This window comes from Homalodisca vitripennis, chromosome 2 (assembly GCF_021130785.1).
Source record: "Homalodisca vitripennis isolate AUS2020 chromosome 2, UT_GWSS_2.1, whole genome shotgun sequence".
Classification (NCBI taxonomy): domain Eukaryota; kingdom Metazoa; phylum Arthropoda; class Insecta; order Hemiptera; family Cicadellidae; genus Homalodisca; species Homalodisca vitripennis.
The window spans coordinates 28,595,941-28,616,246 of NC_060208.1; the positions used below are offsets into that span (position 1 = coordinate 28,595,941).

At 36.0% G+C, this 20,306-nt stretch overlaps 1 protein-coding gene across 4 annotated transcripts in view; it reads left to right on the forward strand.

Annotated features, from left to right (window-relative positions):
* Window positions 1-20,306, forward strand: part of LOC124353734 — a 388,950-nt gene that overhangs the window by 185,442 nt on the left and 183,202 nt on the right. The window contains exon 4 of one of the 4 annotated variants that reach the window (XM_046803719.1): window positions 257-1,940. The exons of the other annotated variants lie outside the window; for them this stretch is intronic. Within the exon in view, the coding sequence (XP_046659675.1) occupies window positions 257-405 (149 nt within the window). The 3' untranslated portion in view covers window positions 406-1,940. Of the gene's footprint in view, window positions 1-256; window positions 1,941-20,306 lie in introns of those variants that run through there. 4 annotated transcript variants of the gene reach the window in all.

Below are 20,306 nucleotides of genomic sequence, written 5' to 3' on the forward strand. Positions count from 1 at the left end.
ATATTAAAGCCTATCGATATATACGCAAATGTTATGTGGTAAAGTGTCTAATGGCTCACTAAATAAGTTTGTATTTCGAATTATGGGGTTATATTTGTTCAAACTGCTGTCAAAAAAGCATTTATTTGAACATCTGAAACGGAATTCACTATCTTAAAACATTAATATTTCTATCTCAGATATTCATAAAGCTAAAAAATTTAACTTTAAATGTTTTGTTAGACTTATAAAATGAACTGATTTTAAACTGGCGCAGGGGAGGCGGATTGGGGTCGAGCTGACAACGGTGTCTGTGCCACTTGTGCAGTGGTACTAGTTGCCATGTGCTGTACCAGCACTGCTGTGTGCGTTATACTGACGCCGCTGCAAGAACAACACGGTGACGACGACTTTATTCAGTTATAGGCGAAAATTCAGTTGTTTAGCACCGAAGAAACTCCGCTAACTTTGTGTTTTATAACAATAACTTGTTAATAAAAAAGTATCACTGTAACCATTCATTATCCTATGGCTGTATAAGGAGTAATCAGGCACAGGCGCACCTTTTCTGTGTGAGGAACAAGATGAATATTAAAATTTTCATGGAAACTAAAGTAGAATCAGAATAATAACTAACCCAAAATAAAGTAACTGGTTTTTTCTGACATTTACTCTGGATTGTTATTGAGTCATTTTTTACCTTGGTGAATGTTGTATAGTAGTATTGCGTGGTCAAATGCGACAGAAAAGACTAACAGCGCAGGCTCGCCACGTGCTCTCTGGTACAGTTCCCACGTTAACACGAGCACTCACATCCGCTCCAGACTGAGTTAACGCGTGTTCCGTGCGCACTGACGAAGATTAGTCTCGCTACAACAAAATTTACCCGGAACAGTTGTTACTCCTTCGGTCTTTCTGTGGTCTACTCCCGTCTTGGCAATACCACTACACAGCTGCAGAGTTTCCCTCGTACAATTCCTTCCGTTTAAAGCAGAGCCCTTAAACATTGTAACATTGATTATCCAGCATTTACATTTGGGGCTATCCTCCACTGCTGTTCCAGCTGTGGCAATACACGCTTTGGGTGTTTATACACTGTCTACTGAGTCTCGTACTCCATGCAGGGTAGGATCAGGGATGTCTCCCAATCCATCGTCTTGGATCGAGGAAATTGTCGTATCGCATTTGTATGCATAGACACATCAGTATTTAAACACGGGAAGTGGGATAGGAAAATATGGAACCAGAATTTTGTAGAAACAAAACAGAACAGAGAATCAGGCAAAAACGTAACATACAAAACATGATGCATAGACACGAGTTTATGCCAGCCAATCGATATTATTCTCTCGATAAAGATTAATTGAAGATAACAAGCATGCTATATCAACAATAACTGTTCCACTCATTATTGTATTTATTCTACAAATGTGAGCACTTTTATCACTCTGTAGAAAAACTGGTGTTAGCAAAAAACGGCTCGGTATCGAATATAACTTTTAGCACCGAAAGTCTAAAATCCTTTAGATTAAATTTTATATAAAAAGTCACAAAATGCTTATTAATCATCGTTGTTGATCACAGAGGAAGGCTATTAGGCAGTCTTTTTGCAGTTAATTATTGTCTTTTGATCAATGTTGTTTCCCGCTGCCAACTTAGCAACTAAATCTAGATCTTATTGCACCTTGTCTTACACAGCATGGCATTGTATTTTATAATATGAAAGTGAATCATAACAAAGATTTGGAAGTGTTTCAACACGTCTAGGACTTTTTTCCTGACACTTCCAACACCGTTCAGTAAGTACTGGGATCTTAAGAAATCATGCTCACGTGTATGATAAAACTGGCACAAAATTTCAAATGTATTAGTTTTGAATTATGTTTTAGCATTATATTTTATTTTAAAATTATGTTTGTGCCTGAAACCGTTTTGTAAAAACTTATACTATCTATATTGACTACACAATCATTCAAACAGTGTAATATGTAAAGCACTGTATTAAGATAATGTATTAGTATTTCTTTCTGTATTCTATATTAATCATAACTCTTAGATTTTAATCCTATGTTATTAAATTCCTGTTGAATTGTCTATTCACACACATATTTATTTATTTTGAATTACATTATGTTAAATCAAGTTTTTACACTTTTGTTAAAATGTATTGTTATAAAGCGCTATTTTAACAAAGATGAACTAATTGTTTGATCTATTTCAGAAGGAATCAACACCGAAAAATGTTTTACATTACACAGTATCATGTTTTCTTGATTAAATTATTATTTTCGCATCGTATTAAAATAGATGAGATCCAAAAAATAAAGTATTACGTAATTTCAAATCACACATATAAATGAGTTACTTATTACAGTTTTGTATTAAATAAATCACCAGCACACGAATTTTAGAACTTGTCCTTTTATTTTTTGTCCTTGTATGTTTTTCGCAAGATCTTACAAATTCTTGGAGTAATTATTAAGGAAAATACAGGATATGACATACTTTAATTGCTGTCTTCAGTAATGAAAGCTTGTAAAATTTACAAATATACATTTCACCAAGTTTATAAAATTGCCAAATAAAATGTGGGAAATAAATTCTTGTGACTTAGTAATGCTCGTATACAGTACTTTTTAATTGTAAAGAAATAAAAATAAAATTCATACAAGCAGCTGGTAAATATATTAATGACACTTTGCTTCATGTTTTCTACGAGTATTTATAGAATGAAGGTTCTAACGGAATCACAGAATACTGAGTGTTTGAAAACTAAACTTAACATCAGATTACCAGTTGTGACGCGTAATAATATAATATTTCTTTTATAATAATATTCATATAAATATCGTGATATTGAAAAAGATTATCATGTCGTCTTCAACAATGAGGACACTCCCGTATCTCATCAAACTATCGAGCTAGGGAACTAAGAATAAATATCAATAATAATGTTACAAAGCTTACGGTTAGTAATTTTTTATAGTAGAATTTCTTAACATATACTGAGACCAAAAGGTGCTCTTGTTTTTACAAGTAGAACATTACAAATACAAACTTTTTTACAAGCACACGTCCGTCTGAGGTTCAACTCGACTCGAACGCAGTGCTTAGATATGAATACATCTATATGTCAATATAAGTTTATGTCAATATAAGTACTGTGTGTGGCAGCATGCATTTCAATTGGGTTTTTAATAGGGTCACGAATATTTAATCTCTATTGACTCTGGGACGATGATGTGGGTCCATAATCAATGGATTGTGAATCCGAATTAGAACATATAAATGCATGGCAGACAATGTGATAATGTTAGTTTTTCAACCATAGTTTAAGTTCATTGTTATTGCTGACGTTTATTTATACACGTAAAAATATCTATTTTTATATATTTTTTAAAAACTTATTTTAATTGATGTACTAAGATCTATAATGATATTATAAAGTGTGTAGTTATTTTTGTTTTCGTGTAGACCAATTAATATATAATTTGTGTATTATATTTATTTTAATTAGTGACGACTTTTATATAAATTTGTAATGAAGATAAAAATAAATGCGTGTCGTGTCTCTGAGACGGCGTGCTGTTTGTAACAAGTTTGATCGCTTTGATCAGTGTTTGCTCAGATCACAAACATAGATTGCAATCATGCTCTGTTTGGTGCAAACGTGATCATTTCAATCAAACAATCAGTTGCCAATCCGGCGCGGTGATCTGTAAACGTAATTGGGCATGGTTAAACAGATCGAGCCAATCACACTAGGCCCAACTGTTGTATTAAACATTACCACCGTTTACGTATTTTGTAAAAGTTTTTAATATGTCTGAGATATTTTATAACACGTATTTTCTCTGTTAAATGTTTGTTGAAATACAAAGCAGCAAAGTCTCTGTAAGAGCGATATAATACACAAACCGTTTGGTGGACGTTAAAAATTTCGGTTGCAGTTAAACTAAGCTATTACTTTTAGACCGATTAACAGTATTTATTAGTGATGCGGTAGTTCCCATCAATTGTAATACTAGGCCAGTCGGTTGGATCTTGTTGTGTCTAGTTGTTGTAGTGTGACCTGTGTTCTTTCGTCAATTTCGTGCCTAGCTTTTATTACCTGACCATATTTTTCTTGGTACTCTGGACGGAAATAAAAAAGTATATTATTGGAGTGTTTGTTTTAATTTATAAATAATTCCAATAAGAAAAGAGCTTCTAGAATGTGTAAGCTTATGTATTTAAATTTCCCAAAATAAATTGTAGGGGGTTTTAGAGTCTTAAAATATAGAACCTATGAAATGGCTGTTTATTTCAAGTTGAAAGTAATAGTTAATACAAAAAAAGTAAATGTAAATATATTATTGAGTTACTATTGATAAAACCATTCTCATTTATTTATGTATACACTATAAAGATCTGTTTTTCAGTCTTTTTTAAAACTGTTAATACACTCACCTTACGAACAAACGCATATCTAGGGACGGGGTTGAGAACAATAGAACTCGATCGTCGGGTACAGGGAGTACGACTTGCCACACAGGGTCGGTTATTTGCGCCCACGATCACCAAGACACGGGTTGGGCGTCGACAGGGCTTGGTTTCATTAATTGAATTGGAGTTTTTCATTATTTCGCTCCGTCCATTTGGCGAGCGATACACGCAGATGAAACCGAGTCTGATGGGAAACTGTAATTAAAAGTTAGTTGCACGCAAAGTTGGGGCTATCTGTTTGTTTCAAACTCCACGTCAACTACATTTGTGTTTTTTTAATTGCTAATTAGAACATTTTCTTTGTATCTATCCCTTTCGGTTACCGTTTTATACTACATTGACGGTAAAAAAAAGTGTAAACTGTGTATTTATCGCGTACAGTACCTGATTTTTTATAAAAATTTCCATTTAGATTCTACTTTACCTCTAGTTTAAAGTTACCCTGTGCCGGGGGTTGCTTTTTCCCTGGGATTGGATTCTTGAGGCTAAGCAGTTTTTCATTGAAAATCAAGGCGGAAATTGCTAAACTGGCAAATTCTAAGCAACTTTTGTTTTATGAAGTTTGTTTTGAAAGTCAATACATTTCGACTTATTCGCGAGCGAAATTGTCGGTTTTCAGGCAAAAAAGTTACGTTTTTAGACGGATTTTCGCGAATAACTGGAGAAATATGCATTTAGTCGAAATATCTGTAGAGAGCAAAATTATAGCTTGTAAAAAAATCGTATATGTATTATTTATACAGACCGTAAACAAACGGAATTAGCCTACTGGTTTTTGAAAGTTGATTAATATTTTCAAACGCCAAAATGGAAAGTTTTGACGTGCAATAACAAAAAAACCACGGCATTTTTCGGAACAAAACTCTAGATATCTTTTTTAAAGTCCTATATTAACCCTTTATTTATATAAAAAATTCTAACATCAAAACTAAGCTAGTTATGAAGATGGTATTGATGATTCCTATTCTTTTGTTGGAACACAATAGTGAAAACCTCACCCTCTGTTCCACCCCATATATGTATATGAAAATCGGTGCTGTATGGGATAAACACGCGGGAAATGGTCATTAACTGGACTAGTAGCGGTAATTCCAGCGTCGATGCAGCGTTATACGTGTACTTTCACTCAGCTCTCAGATGGCAATGAAAGTCAATAGAAATTTTTCTTTAAGCGCGCGATTTTGCCTTTTTTGTTTATGAACTCATTGCTGAAACATCGATAAAGAAAGTATTAGACTTACCCTTTGGTTAGTGCAAAACTTTAAAGGGAACGTTTGTTACTCCATTTACAGACTTGAGAAACGCTGGAAAAAGTTTTACAACTATTTTTGTACGAGTGCTACGTCAGAGACTAGTGGATTTGTTCAAAGTCATGGAGACAGTGCTACGATCTTCAGTGCCTCTAATTGAAATGAATGTAATAACGCGTAAGTTTCTAAATTTATAATCTCTATATCATCAAATCAGATCAGTAATGAACCCAGGAGGTAAGATTAGAAATGAAGGATGTACGTTCTCCCTCCTAATAAATAAAAACAAACTTCCACTTGCTGGGACGCGGTGTGTACGCCAACCGCTCGTATGTACGGTAACAATGCCTCAACGCCATAAAGTAGTGTTGCGTCTGTGATGAGGCATAAATGGGGACCCCGACAGCTGCAGCTGCTCGACACCGCACGTGTGCGCAGCTCCGTTTGATGGCAAAATGAGTCTGCAAAATGCTCGTGTGTATCGGGCATTATGACAATCATGGATCACGAATTAGGGATCACGAAAATACAATAAATAGTCCACTGAAAACTTGTGCACTGATGTTTTTTATGGGTATTTGTCCTTCTTAGGTCTTCTCACATTTTTAATCAATAGGCTCTCTGAAGAAATCAAAATTTCCAAAAATCAAAATGAATTTAAACGCATCACAAACTCCTTTTGGTATCCAAGGCTCCCTACTCTGTTGATGAATACATGAAAAGCCGCTGGGATATTTGAGGGTGCTGTGTCTAAGGTCAATGCGTTTGTGTCTTGAAAAATTGTATGAATTGTGAGCATGAAGGTGTGTGAATGTGTAAATAAATCCCTCTAAATTGACTAAAATTATTGACGATTGTTATACGATGCAAAAGTTGTTAAAATAATGCAATTAAGAGATTATTATTATTATTTTGGTAGATTACAATTGTAAAATCTGGGTTTTCGGGTAATTTATTAACCTCCAAATTACTAACCCTTTATTAGTCACAGCCCTAAAGACAGGAAAACTTTTTATTTTAGGATAACAATTTGAAGTAACCTAGATTTCTAGGTTAACCTAGAAGTTTGAATGTTTGGCGGTAACTGTTATTACACGTATGTTTACTAAAGATTATTGAAGGAAATCCATTGTTTATATATAAATCGTGCAATTTCTTCAGTGTCATAATACCTTTTAGATTACTTACAATTTTTAATCAAAATTACAAAAACTAACCCAACCAAAAACCGATTACACCTAGTTTTTTTGATTGCACCTAAAATTTCAATACAGTTTTAAAAGCACCCTTATTCTTATAGGAGAGCATTTCAAATTTTAAGATTTACGCTTATAAAAACAGCAATTGCTACATATTTTATTATAATATGAGTATTTCTTTAGTAAACGTTTTTGCAATAGATAAATTGTGGAATAAGTACATCAATTTTGTATTATTATAATCAAAGATTTGTCGATGCCATTATTAATATTTTTTCCAGCAAACATATGTTTGTTCTTCGTGTATTTCTCTGATGAGTACAATACATTTGATCGATTTTAATCTTCACGAAAACATAGACTTGAAATTTTACTACTACAGGCTATTAATACAATCAATAATAATAGTAGACTACATATATTTAAAAGTATTTATAATGAAATAAGAATACAAAAATGTAACATTTTTAGATTGCTCGTACCATTTTTAACCATAATGAAGAACTCGTTAACGATAACGATGTATACAACTTATGATGTTTTGCACTTATCTTAAATGTCAGTATAACTATTAATTCACATATTATTTGTTGGTAGGTATAAAATATGTACCTAAAAATGACAACGCAAAACTAAAATCTGAAAATAATTAAGTTCATAAACATGTTTAACACATTATTAAAAAAATTTACTAAAAGAATAAAATAGTAAGTTTCCCTTAGCCCCATGAGTTTCTTTTTTGTTTGTTTTAAGTTTCATGTGTACCATTCCGCACAGGTTTATAACCTCGGGGCGCGGACTTTATTGGTCTTAACACCCCTAGTTATGTATGTTACGTCATATGTATTGTTTGTGACTAATAAAAAATGTCATTCATTTATTCCATAATTTCTCTAAAATTTAAAGAGAGATAATCATATTCACATTGTGTATTAATTTAATACATGATAAAATACCTGACGTTTTTCAAACTGTGAATATGTTTTATATTAATGAAACTTCTGTCATTAATTTAGTTATTAACAGTACAGTTAAGCTGTAACAAAATGGACTGAAGCCCGCATCATCTGTGCTCCTGGAGCCTGTGACAACAGACACGTCTGGCAACTGTCAGGGCAAGTGGGTAGTGTGGGGGAAAGAGGGGGTGGGTGACGTCATCACCGTAATCCCATGTAGATGGTTGATCCACTACGATAACGTCATACACTGATGTAGTGAAATTGTTTTTCGTGTGACTGTGAGGCTATTGAACTCCTCAAGAAGTTTCCAGTGTTTTTCTACTTTGTGTTTGCGAACTCTCCACAGAAACTTTCTGAGACTGTTCTTTGGAAACATAAAAGTTCAAATAAAGATGATTATTTGGCTTCGTTTGGTGTTTAGCTTTGTTGTCATTTTAGAACTCGTAAACACAAATTATGATAAAAGACTATGCGCCCAAGCACAGTAATTTGGACAAATATTTGTTTAATTAGATTGTAATTAAATAAAAACATGTCTTTCCAGCTTGTAAAATTGCATAAAAACTAATATTTTTTTATTAGTTAATTATTACTCTCAAGAACGACACGATTGGTACCATGTACGTTAAAAGACTATTTAGTACAATTGAAATACGCGGATTTGCCGATCTGAGTAAATTTAAAACATTGAACAAAATTGGAAAAGTAAGAAACCTTTTTTCGTACAAATACCAAACCAAACACTGCAAATGCCGCGTTTATCTTTATAGCGAATGGAATTTTGTGCTACCTTGGAAATGGGAGAGAAATGAATTTTTGACGATGAAGAGGTACTCCTACTTGATTAAACTAACTACCCACTAAAGCTAAACGCAACTCTATGGGCTATAAGGTTCCTCCTTGAGAATTTCTGCTGTGTTTCTACCTTGAATGTCTCTAGTGTCTTAATTGGTATTAAAATTAGACTCTGCTCTCTGAAGCGACCTGATTAAGTTCCCAAGCAAGACATCGCATTATGTTTTCGTGTGTCTCGACGATACAAGCCGATGTTCTATGGTTCATAGACAAGGTTATCCCGATATTTGGCTGTGTAAGCCTTCCTTACAAGTATACACAGTTGTCGTACATTTCCTCACCAGAGTTGCACAGATGATGATGTCTCTCAACGCAGGTGATTCCTTTTCTTTTATTTTTTGTGTATCCTGGTTCAGATACTATTTGTTTTCGATAACTGAGTACTATGCACTTCTGCTGATTGCTCCAGATTACAGTTTCGAATTCCTGTTAGGGCAAGAATTTTCAACTAACGATCCCTGAGTCTAGCCTGAAGGATTGTATTACCGTTTCCGGGAATACTTTTCTAAACAATTGCTTTTGATGAGTTTGAAAACGCGTTAACAATCAACACGATCCAAACACTGCGAAGGCGGCCACGAGTATTTATCACAGGATAAGAGCTATCAATCCAGCGGAAGATTGATAGTGTGTAGGCGTTAACAATCTGACACGGATGCTGTAACAAACAACTGTCGACTGATGTACAAATGACGCTCCTACAGTCAGATATCCGTCACAGAACTATTTTGCAACAGTATTGGGAGTGTAAGCTTGGATTACCTTTTGGTTTCCTGAGCAATCTGTTCTCCTCCAACTAGAATGTTTCCATTTTATAATACATTCGAACTTTACATCTACTTAGCAGTGTACTTAGCAGTGAGCAACTCGATTTGTTTTATCGTTATAACTATGGCAATCATTGAATTTCTGCACTTCACTATCACGGTTCATTCATCCCTCTCTTCCCCTCTTGTTAGATAGGATAAGTGGATACAGATATTTTGCCTTAAATATAATGCTTTTTTACATTTCAAGTAGACCAATTTTGACCATTTCGTATATAGGAGTCATTGAAAACGTCGGAAGACTGGAAATACAGTATTTTAGTAGTATATATGATGATGAGAATGAAATAGATTTTTCCCTTCATATAATATAATATCAATTTCTTTCAGTCGTATTACTATAAATTCGCTTTTCCACTTATACTGCTAGTTATGGATTTAGTACTTTAAGACTTCCTCTGGGAAATTATAATATTTTTAGGCGATGAGTGGTTTGCATTTTGTGAAAATTGTCCATATTGGTTTTCATTTACAAATAAATAAATCATTCAGAAGTAAGATATTGTCCCTTAATACTTTTATAGCTATTTAAATATCAATGAAGACAGTATTCAGCTAAAAGCTGTAGGTTTTCAGAGTTAGTTTCCAACCTCTTCAATAACAAAAGCACTATAAAAGTGTTTAAACCAGCACACTGTCTTGCCTATTAAAGACATTTTAAGGCTTATATACTATCAAACATATTCGTCGCCATATTTTTACGTTTTGTTCTCAATTCTTTGGGGGTGGGGGACTTCACAATTGTAATCAATTGTTGTCTTTTAAAATTTTATTAAACTATCATTAGAAGGACCCAACGTAATAGCTTTAAGAGTTATAAAATTAACACGCAGCTAAACATCAACACCCTGTACTTTATGCAGATTGCGAGTCGTATATTTTTAATCGTTTCTCAAATTACTTCACAATAATCATAATAAAATTTATATTTGAAAATAGTAATATGTTTTTCACATCAAATTTTTATGTAGACTTATTACAGTGTGAAAGATACAATCAAATTATTTTTGATTGAAAATAGTACTTTTTTTATTTTTGTGATAAGTCAACCTTCAAAACTAAAAATGCATCTTCAATGCTGATTTTTCAAGATGACTGCCTTATAATATCTTTGTCTTAATTTGAAGTCCTGGAAGTGATTTCTTGTTTCTTATCTGTAACTACACATTGTAATGTTGTTGCACGCATGTTGTTTTGCATTGCAATCCGACCTCAGGAATGAAAAGTGCTAATTTCTCGTTGAACACTAAAATGGACAGCTGGCTCTACCTCTATGAACTGGGAAGTGTTGATTGAATAACCGGAGCCATTCATGAGTCACAGCGGCTCGCGCCTTTTACGGCCTCGTGCGGCGTTATGTAATGGCCGCCTCCCAACAAGAATGGTAATTGTGTAGGAACACCCACAGTTACACTGACACACAACCATCTTGGTCAGCTATCATATACAATAGTTTTTTTGTCTAATCGGAGGTCAATGAGCCGCCTCCCAACAAGAATGGTAATTGTGTAGGAAAACCACAGTTACCACTGACACACAACCATCTTGGTCAACCATCATTATACAATATTTGGTTGTCTTAATCGGAGGTCAATGAGCCGCCTCCCAACAAGAAATGGTAAATTGTGTAGGAACACCACAGTTACACTGACACACAACCATCGCGGTCAGCCATCACTTACAATAGTCTTTGTTGTCTAATCGGAGGTCAATAAGCCGCTTCCCAACAAGAATGGCAATTGTGTAGGAACACCACAGTTACACTGACACACAACCATCGCGGTCAGCCATCACATACAATAGTTTTTTATCCTAATCGGAGGTCAATGAGCCGCCTCCTAACAAGAAAAATGGCAATTGTGTAGGAACACCACAGTTACACTGACACACAACCATCACGCGGTCAGCCATCACTTACAATAGTTTGTTGTCTAATCGGGAGGTCAATGAGCCGCCTCCCAACAGAATGGTAATTGTTGTAGGAAACACCACAGTTTACACTGACACACAACCATCGCGGTCAGCCATCACTTACAATAGTTTGTTGTCTAATCGGAGGTCAATGAGCCGCCTCCCCAACAAGAATGGTAATTGTGTAGGAACACACAGTTACACTGACACACAACCATCGCGGTCAGCCATCACTTACAATAGTTTGTTGTCTAATCGAGGTCAATGACGCCTCCCAACAAGAATGGTAATTGTGTAGGAACACCACAGTTACCACTGACACACAACCATCTCCGGTCAACCATCACTTACAATAGTTTGTTGTCTAATTCGGAGGTCAATGAGCCGCCTCCCAACAAGAATGGTAATTGTGTAGGAACACCACAGTTACACTGACACACAACCATCGCGGTCAGCCATCACATACAATAGTTTTTTTGGTCTAATCGGAGGTCAATGAGCCGCCTCCCTACCAAGAATGGGCAATTGTGTAGGAAACACCACAGTTACACTGACACACAACCTATCGCGGTTCATCCATCACATACAATAGTTGTTTTTTATTCTAATCGGAGGTCAATGAGCCGCCTCCTAACAAAAATGGTAATTGTGTAGGAACACCACAGTTACACTGACAACACAACCATCGCGGTCAGCCATCACTTACCAATAGTTTGTTGTCTAAATCGGAGGTCAATGAGCCGCCACCTCCAACAAGAATGGTAATTGTGTAGGAACACCACAGTTACACTGGACACACAACCATCGCGGTCAGCCATCACTTACAATAGTTTTGTTGTCTAATCGGAGGTCAATGAGCCGCCTCCCAACAAGAATGTAATTGTGTAGGAACACCACAGTTACACTGACACACAACCATCGCGGTCAGCCATCACTTACAATAGTTTGTTGTCTAATCGGATGGTCAATGAGCCGCCTCCCAACAAGAATGGTAATTGTGTAGGAACACCACAGTTACACTGACACACAACCATCTCGGTCAGCTATCACTTACAATAGTTTGTTGTCTAATCGGAGGTCAATGAGCCGCCTCCCAACAAGAATGGCAATTGTGTAGGAACACCACAGTTACACTGACACACAACCATCGCGGTCAGCCATCACTTACAATAGTATTGTTGTCTAATCGTGAGGTCAATGAGCCGCCTCCCAACAAGAATGGGCAATTGTTGTAGGAACACCACAGTTACACTGACACACAACCATCGCGGTCAGCTATCACTTACAATAGTTTGCATTTGTCTAATCGGAGGTCAATGAGCCGCCTCCCAACAAGAATGGCAATTGTGTAGGAACACACCACATTTTTTTTTGTTTTTTAATTTACACTGACACACAACTATTTCTCGGTCAGCCATCACTTACAATAGTTTGTTGTCTAATCGGAGGTCAATGAGCCGCCTCCAACAAGAATGGTAATTGTTTAGGAAACACCACAGTTTACACTGACACTGACACACAACCATCTCGGTCAGCCATCACTTACAATAGTTTGTTGTCTAATCGGAGGTCAATGAGGCCGCCTCCCAACAAGAATGGTAATTGTGTAGGAACACCACAGTTACACTGACACACAACCATCGCGGTCAGCCATCACTTACAATAGTTTGTTGTCTAATCAGAGACGGTCAATGAGCCGCTCCCAACAAGAATGGCAATTGTGTAGGAAACACCACAGTTACACTGACACACAACCATCGCGGTCAGCCATCACTTACAATAGTTTGTTGTCTAATCGGGAGGTCAATGAGCCGCCTCCCAACAAGAATGGTAATTGTGTAGGAACACACCACAGTTACACTGGCACACACAACCATCGCGGTCAGCCATCACTTGTCAGATTAGTTTTTGTTCTAACGTAGGCATTTTTCAATGAGCCGCCTCCCAACAAGAATGATAATTGTGTAGGAACACCGACAGTTACACTTACAAAGAAAAAGTATACGACTCATCAGTTTGGTGATCGCATCCCAAAGTTCTACATCATTATTTTTATTATTTTTTTCGGACCTCAATATAAAAACTGGACAATTTTGGTGTATGGCTTTTTAAGTTTGTCAGCGGAACTATGAGAGGTGGTAGGCAATTTGCCACGCACACCAGCTATGTTCCTCACAAAACAGCAGGAAGGGAACTAATTGATGCGCACGCATCTTAGTTTCATCAACAAATTGAGGATCATAAATTATGTTATCGGTTTATTTAGAAAGTTTTCTAAAGTGTCGCCTATACTAACAGCAGATTTAACTTCTCATATCTTATTGTTAAAACATCAGTGAAAACAAATTATTAAGATGATTGGACATTACTTTTGTATTAAAATCATCTGTTTCAAAAATAGGAACCTTTTAATGTTTCAAATTTTGGAAACAGGTGTTTCCTCCAAACACCCTGTTAATATCACAAAAAAAGTATAACTTCGAAAGATAAATGTGTTTGATCATCTTAAAGTAATTGAAAGTCACACCAAAATACTTCGTTTTCACTGCGTTATGGGGAAATATATGCTGTTAGCAACTAGAAAAAAATAACTGGCTGTTAGTATGGTTGGGACACAAGTAGTATATCACTTATGTTTTTTAAACTTTCGAAAATGGAAAAACTGACTATTTAATGGTGCTTGTTTGTTGCGCATTGAATTCTATGAGTTCATAGATAGAAATTAATCACTTACCTCACAAAACAGAGGAAGGGATCAATAGTTTTCATCTAGTGAATTCCACCAAACTGTGAGTTATTTTCTTTCTAGTTGATTTCTAGTTATTCGTGAAAGAAAACGTGTTGTTATAATTATAGTATATGAATCACAGATATAGTAGAGTTCTATATTCACTGCATTAATTTAATATAGTACACGCATTAAGTATAAACATACATGACAGTCTTACGTTCTGGCAAAAAGCTTTTCTATTAATAGTTCTGAAAGTTCAACTCCCAAAAAATAGTTTTATTTATACAAAATTATTTGTTTTTTTCTATTTCATTTCACAAGCAATGTATAGAAACTTGGATTTGTCGCCATAAATATAGGCAGTGATGCATTTGGCCTTCTACACCATTTTAAATATAACAATGCATGAAACATACATGACTGTACTACTAAAAAGCAGTGACTTGAAGTGTCAACTCCAAAAACAGTTTTGTACACAACAATTCTTCGGTTTTTCTATTTGTTTCACAAGCTCATGAAATGTTTTGTCGCTACAAAGGGCAGTGAAGCATTTAGCCGTCTACACCAACAATAACAATGCAGTCAGACCCTGGGGGTTTACTACTGCTGTGACTTGGCTAGAATAACGATTGCAACATTTTGTACAGGAACAATCTGGATTATAGGTCATGAAAATGTTTTTTGGTACCAGCATTAGACGTCTACAGTACACCAACAATACAATGCAGTGAAACCTGGGGGTTACTACTGCAGTGACTTGGCTAGAATAACGATTGCACATTTTGTACAGGAACACCCGTGGGTGGGGAACAATCGGATTATAGCTCATGAAAATGTTTTTTTGTACCGCGCATTTTAATGCTGTCTACAACACCAACAATACAATGCAGTGACCCTTGGGGGTTACTACTGCAAAGTGACTTGGCTAGAAATTAACGATTGCACATTTTGAGTACAGGGACAATCGGATTATAGCTCATGAAAATGTTGTTGATCCCGCGTTTTTTTGCTGTCTACACCAACAATACAATAGCAGTGACCCTGGGGGCTACTACTGCAGTGACTTGGACTTGGCTAGATTAACGATTGCACATTTTGTACAGGAATAATCGGATTATAGCTCATGAAAATGTTGTTGATCCCGCGTTTTGCTGTCTACACCAACAATACAATGCAGTGACCCTGGGAGGTGGGGTTACTACTGCAGTGACTTGGCTAGATTAACGATTGCACATTTTGTACAGGAATAATCGGATTATAGCTCATGAAAATGTTTGTTGATCCCACCCCTGCGTTTTGCTGTCTACACCAACAATACAATGCAGTGACCCAGGGGGCTACTACTGCAGTGACTTGGCTAGATTAACGATTGCACATTTTGTTACAGGAACAATCGGATTATAGCTCATGAAAACTGTTGTTGATTCCCGCGTTTTGCTGTCTACACCAACAATACAATGCAGTGACCCTGCGGGGCTAGACTACTGCATTGAACCTTGGCTAGATTAACGATTCGCACTACAGGAAACTAATCGATATATAGTTCATGAAAATGTTTTATGTACCATCATTTAGGCGCCAAACAATAACAATGTAGGCGACCCGGGGGCTTGCCGCTACGCATTGGCTAGGCTGGGAAACGATTGCGCAGTATATGAATTTAGCGATCCTACTAACCAATAATGAGAATTACAGTGACCCTGGGGCCTACGGCTTGGCCGGAATAACGATCGTACAGTTTGCACAGTGTTCCTTTAATGTTCCCTTAGTTGCAACGTGGAAATGCAAAAATAATATTGAACCGCAACAAAATGTGCATTCTTAATTCCGAAACAATCACTGCAGTAGTGGAAGACCCCAGACTTACTGTAAAAAACATAAATGAACATTCAAATCCACTGAACCCGTACACCAAATTCCTGGACCGCAGAAGAAAACTTCAATCGTAGCTAACTTATGAATCTAGATTGGACGATTACTAAACAGTGAAATGCGTAACCAGCAACGTAACGGTTGGTTGCGGGGGAGCAGCTCGTTAATTAGCCGTTTTCTCACAGTGTATAAATAACCGCCGGGCAGTGGGATGTAATTGTGAACGACAGCATCAGGCCGAGATCAGTACTGCAGTCATGACGTCATCACCCAATCGTCTGGGAACCACTTCTATTGAGCATTCCCACTCGGGCCCTCCTCTGTTCTACAAAATTTGTAATCTCTTACGTACTTAACTGTTTGTTGCTGTGAGTCTACTAATTGTCCATTTAGTTGAGGCGTCCCTCCTTGGTTCACAACTAGGTGGCGTGAATACCATTTTTAAGCGCCGGGTATGTTCGTTACTCTCTAACGTCTCCCTGGGAGGTTCCTGTACACTTGTACAAGCGTACATATCTCCATTTGGTTTGTAGGTATAATTTACTAAAGACAAAGTTAAAAATATCTGTAAAGGGTTCTTTGATACGGATGCCACTTTGTTCTCTATCTACTATTTGTTATATTACGTCATATAAGTAGGTGTAGATTAGTTAAAAAATGTTACTAGTAGTGGCAAAGTTTAAAGTTAACTTTTACTGAGCGCTCACGTGATCTGAGCTTGACGCCGAAGGCGCCCACTGGAGTCCGCACTGATGGCCAGGGCCATTTCCGATCAGGTACTCTCCCGACCTCAGATCACGTGCCCAGATCTTCCTACCTAAATTCCTCAAGCTAAGATCACGTAAGCGTTCGTTAAAGTTAAACTTTATTTTTCTATATTTTGTTATAAATACGTTACGTATGTATTTACATACTTAACATCGCGTAATAACAAGTAGTATGTATTACTAAAGTTACCCTTTAAAATGTGACAAATTACAAAACTTATAAAATTATGGAGGTTTTTTGAGTGAATCCTGCCCATCAGTAAATTTGGTGGATGGAGGGGTAAACACATTCATTCCCCCGTCTTAACAATGGCGTATTGCAGCTTTTATACCGTCAGGAAAGTTCACCCATGTTTATATAAGGTTTCCATTTTGTCTAAGTAATGCGGTGTCCAAATTTTATCGCAATGTGAAGCAATATATCACAACTGATGGGGATGAACGAGCGATGCCGACGTGCCTGAAAATGTTTTTATCTGTTAGAAAGTAATTCCACGGAACCGGCCCTATCAGTCAACTCACGTCAGACGTCAATTCTTGTTGTTTGATGGAAACATCTCTTCCATCTCTGTTATCATCCCGTTCTACCCGTAAAACTAATCAGACTTTTAGCCAACTTCCACAAAGTTATGTTGTGCCATTCTGATGTAAGTCAAATGTTTTTGTCTTTATTTTTTTTGAAACTTTACGGGTCAAATTCAAAGAACAGAACCTAGCAGGTAAATATGTATTGTAATATTTGAAAATGTCATGAAAGATTTGTTTTAAGAAGTTTTAAAGTAGCTTTATTATTATTATAAATAATATTTGTATTATCTTATTGGTACTTAAGCATGCAGTGTCTTAACTGAATTCTAAATTTTCTTGTTCATACCGCGTCGAAAAAACATTGCTTAAAACACAATAAAAATTCTAGAAATATTTCGGCCCTACCTTTGAAGAACCATTTATCAGATGTTTAAACTGGTACTGCCCAAAAAGATCTTGAAAATAAATAAAATCGTCATAGAAGATAGTATCAAATTATCGAATTAGTTAGTAACCATATTTGTATGATAAAGAAGCCATATTGTACACTATTCATGAAAAGACACTTTTTTAAACAAAATTAGAAACATTTAAAGTTTTTTTTATTGGATTGACTTTAAAAGTTATACTTAAATTTCTTTATTGTTACTTGATTTTTCTCTTGTTTTTATTTCGACTTGGTTGTTGGTTAGTCAAACTTAAATTTAACAAACAACATAGCTCTACCTTCTTTCATCTCACCTGAACATCAGAAAATATTACAATTTTTTGTGTAAGTTCAGTTTTATTTGGAATGTGGTTGCCCAAAGCGAAAACCGAACTATTCGCAGAATTTATTTTTTTTTAAGCGACTTTTCAACACGGAAAACTTATGTGTTGACTTTATGAACTGTGTATGTTAAAAGAGATTAACACTACATTCAGTACTATTCAGGTCTTAATTGACTGTGAAGAAACGTTTTACGTTAAAAAAAATAAACTATCAGTTATAATTTTTGTCTAGTAAATGGACATGTTCAGACATATCGTTTACGATAGTAATTTAGTTTCATTTTCTACTATTAATATAAGAAAAATCTAAACGTAATCAATAGTACCTTATAATAGTATTGTTAATTAACTTTACTCAAATTAAAGAAGTGAGATCACTGGAATAGTATAATAAATTGATCACTCTAAACCACTTTAAAAATCATTAAATAATTTAAAATTATAAATAAACCATGGTAAAAAAAAAGTAATTGCAATAAGCTGAAAGAGCGCTTAATTACTTGTGGACACCACGTGACGTGGGTTTTGAATACAGTCGACCCTAGACACCCCGGAACTTACTGCGTCGCTGTATTGACGCTATGTAATATTCGCTTTGTATTCCCCATACATTAGTAACATACTTGTGTATTACTAGCAGTTACCCGCGGCTTCGCACGCAATTCCATTTGACGAAAAAACCTAAAAATTGGGACACTATGGTCATATTATTGGGTAAATTAACCGTAAGGCTAGCTCCGTAAGAAATTTATATTCGGTGCTGGCAAAAAAAAAGAGCGGTGAATAAACCCATCGATCATACCTTAATTTTTGCTCCATCACTACTATATTAGAAGCAAAACTACTAAAGCCATGCTGAAGGATCTCTCAAGTGGTTTGAGGTTTATCTCCCCACTGACAACCTTGTCACGTGGCGCATTATCCTAACCCTGATGTGAGTATAAGTGATAAACCGCAGACTAAAAAAGTTCGGCCACGGTCACTTTTGTGGTTTTGTTGAGCAGTTTTTTGTATGGCATTTTAGTGGAAAATGTAGTTACATTTAGAGTGACCAAGTACTATGGCGAACTAAATTGTTTGTATGTTATATACGTCACGTTCACAACACTTAAGAAAATTTATTTGCTGAACTAATCGGTCTTGTACGACATTTTGGAACCAATTTTCTTTGCTATATATTATTAAACATCATCAAATTACACCTCGTGGCATTTCTTTTATGGCGCTGCGTACCAACATTTTACATGTTTATCGTATCAGAAGAGGATTCTGTCGTTGCCTGTGTGTAAGCTAAAGAATGCTGATATCTCGCAATATCTTTTTTTTCGTCTTCGTACCCAAGACAGAAATAAAAAGGGAAAACAGGCGAGGTCAGGGAGGTGAATTAAAGAGGACATCTCGAGCATTGTCTTCCCGAGTGTACAGTCCTTAATTGATCCTCAAATATCTCTTGACCTAAGTTTAGTGTATGAGACTCGGTAAGGAATAAATTGGAAAACAAGAGTTTAGTAAACTGTAAGTTAGTGAGGTGTCTAGGTGTTAAGAGCACATCTCAAGTATTTTATTCTCAAGTGTACAGGCCTAATTGATCTTCAACTGTCTCTTGACCGAGGCTTTTAGTGTTGAGATTCAGATTCATACGCAGTAGTAAATTGTAAAACCAGAGTTTAGTAACTGTAAGTTAGTGAGGTGTCGAGGTTAAGAGCACATCTCAAGTATTTTATTCTAAAGTGGGTACAGGCCTAATTGATCTTCAACTGTCTCTTGAACCGAGGGTTTAGTGTTGAGATTCAGATTCACACTGTTACTAAATTGTTAAAACCAGAGTTAGTAACTGTAAGTTAGTGAGGTCTGTCGAGGGTTAAGAGCACATCTCAAGTATTTTATTCTCAAAGTGTAACAGGCCTAATTGATCTTCAAACTGTCTCTTGACCGAGGTTTAGTGTTGAGATTCAGATTCACACAGTAGTAAATTGTAAAACCAGAGTTTAGTAACTGTAAGTTAGTGAGGTTTCGAGGGTTAAGAGGCACATCTCAAGTATTTTATTCTCAAGTGTACAGGCCTAATTGATCTTCAACTGTCTCTTGACCGAGGTTTTAGTGTTGAGATTTCAGATTCACACAGTAGTAAATTGTAAAACCAGGAGTTTAGTAACTGAAAGTTAGTGAGGT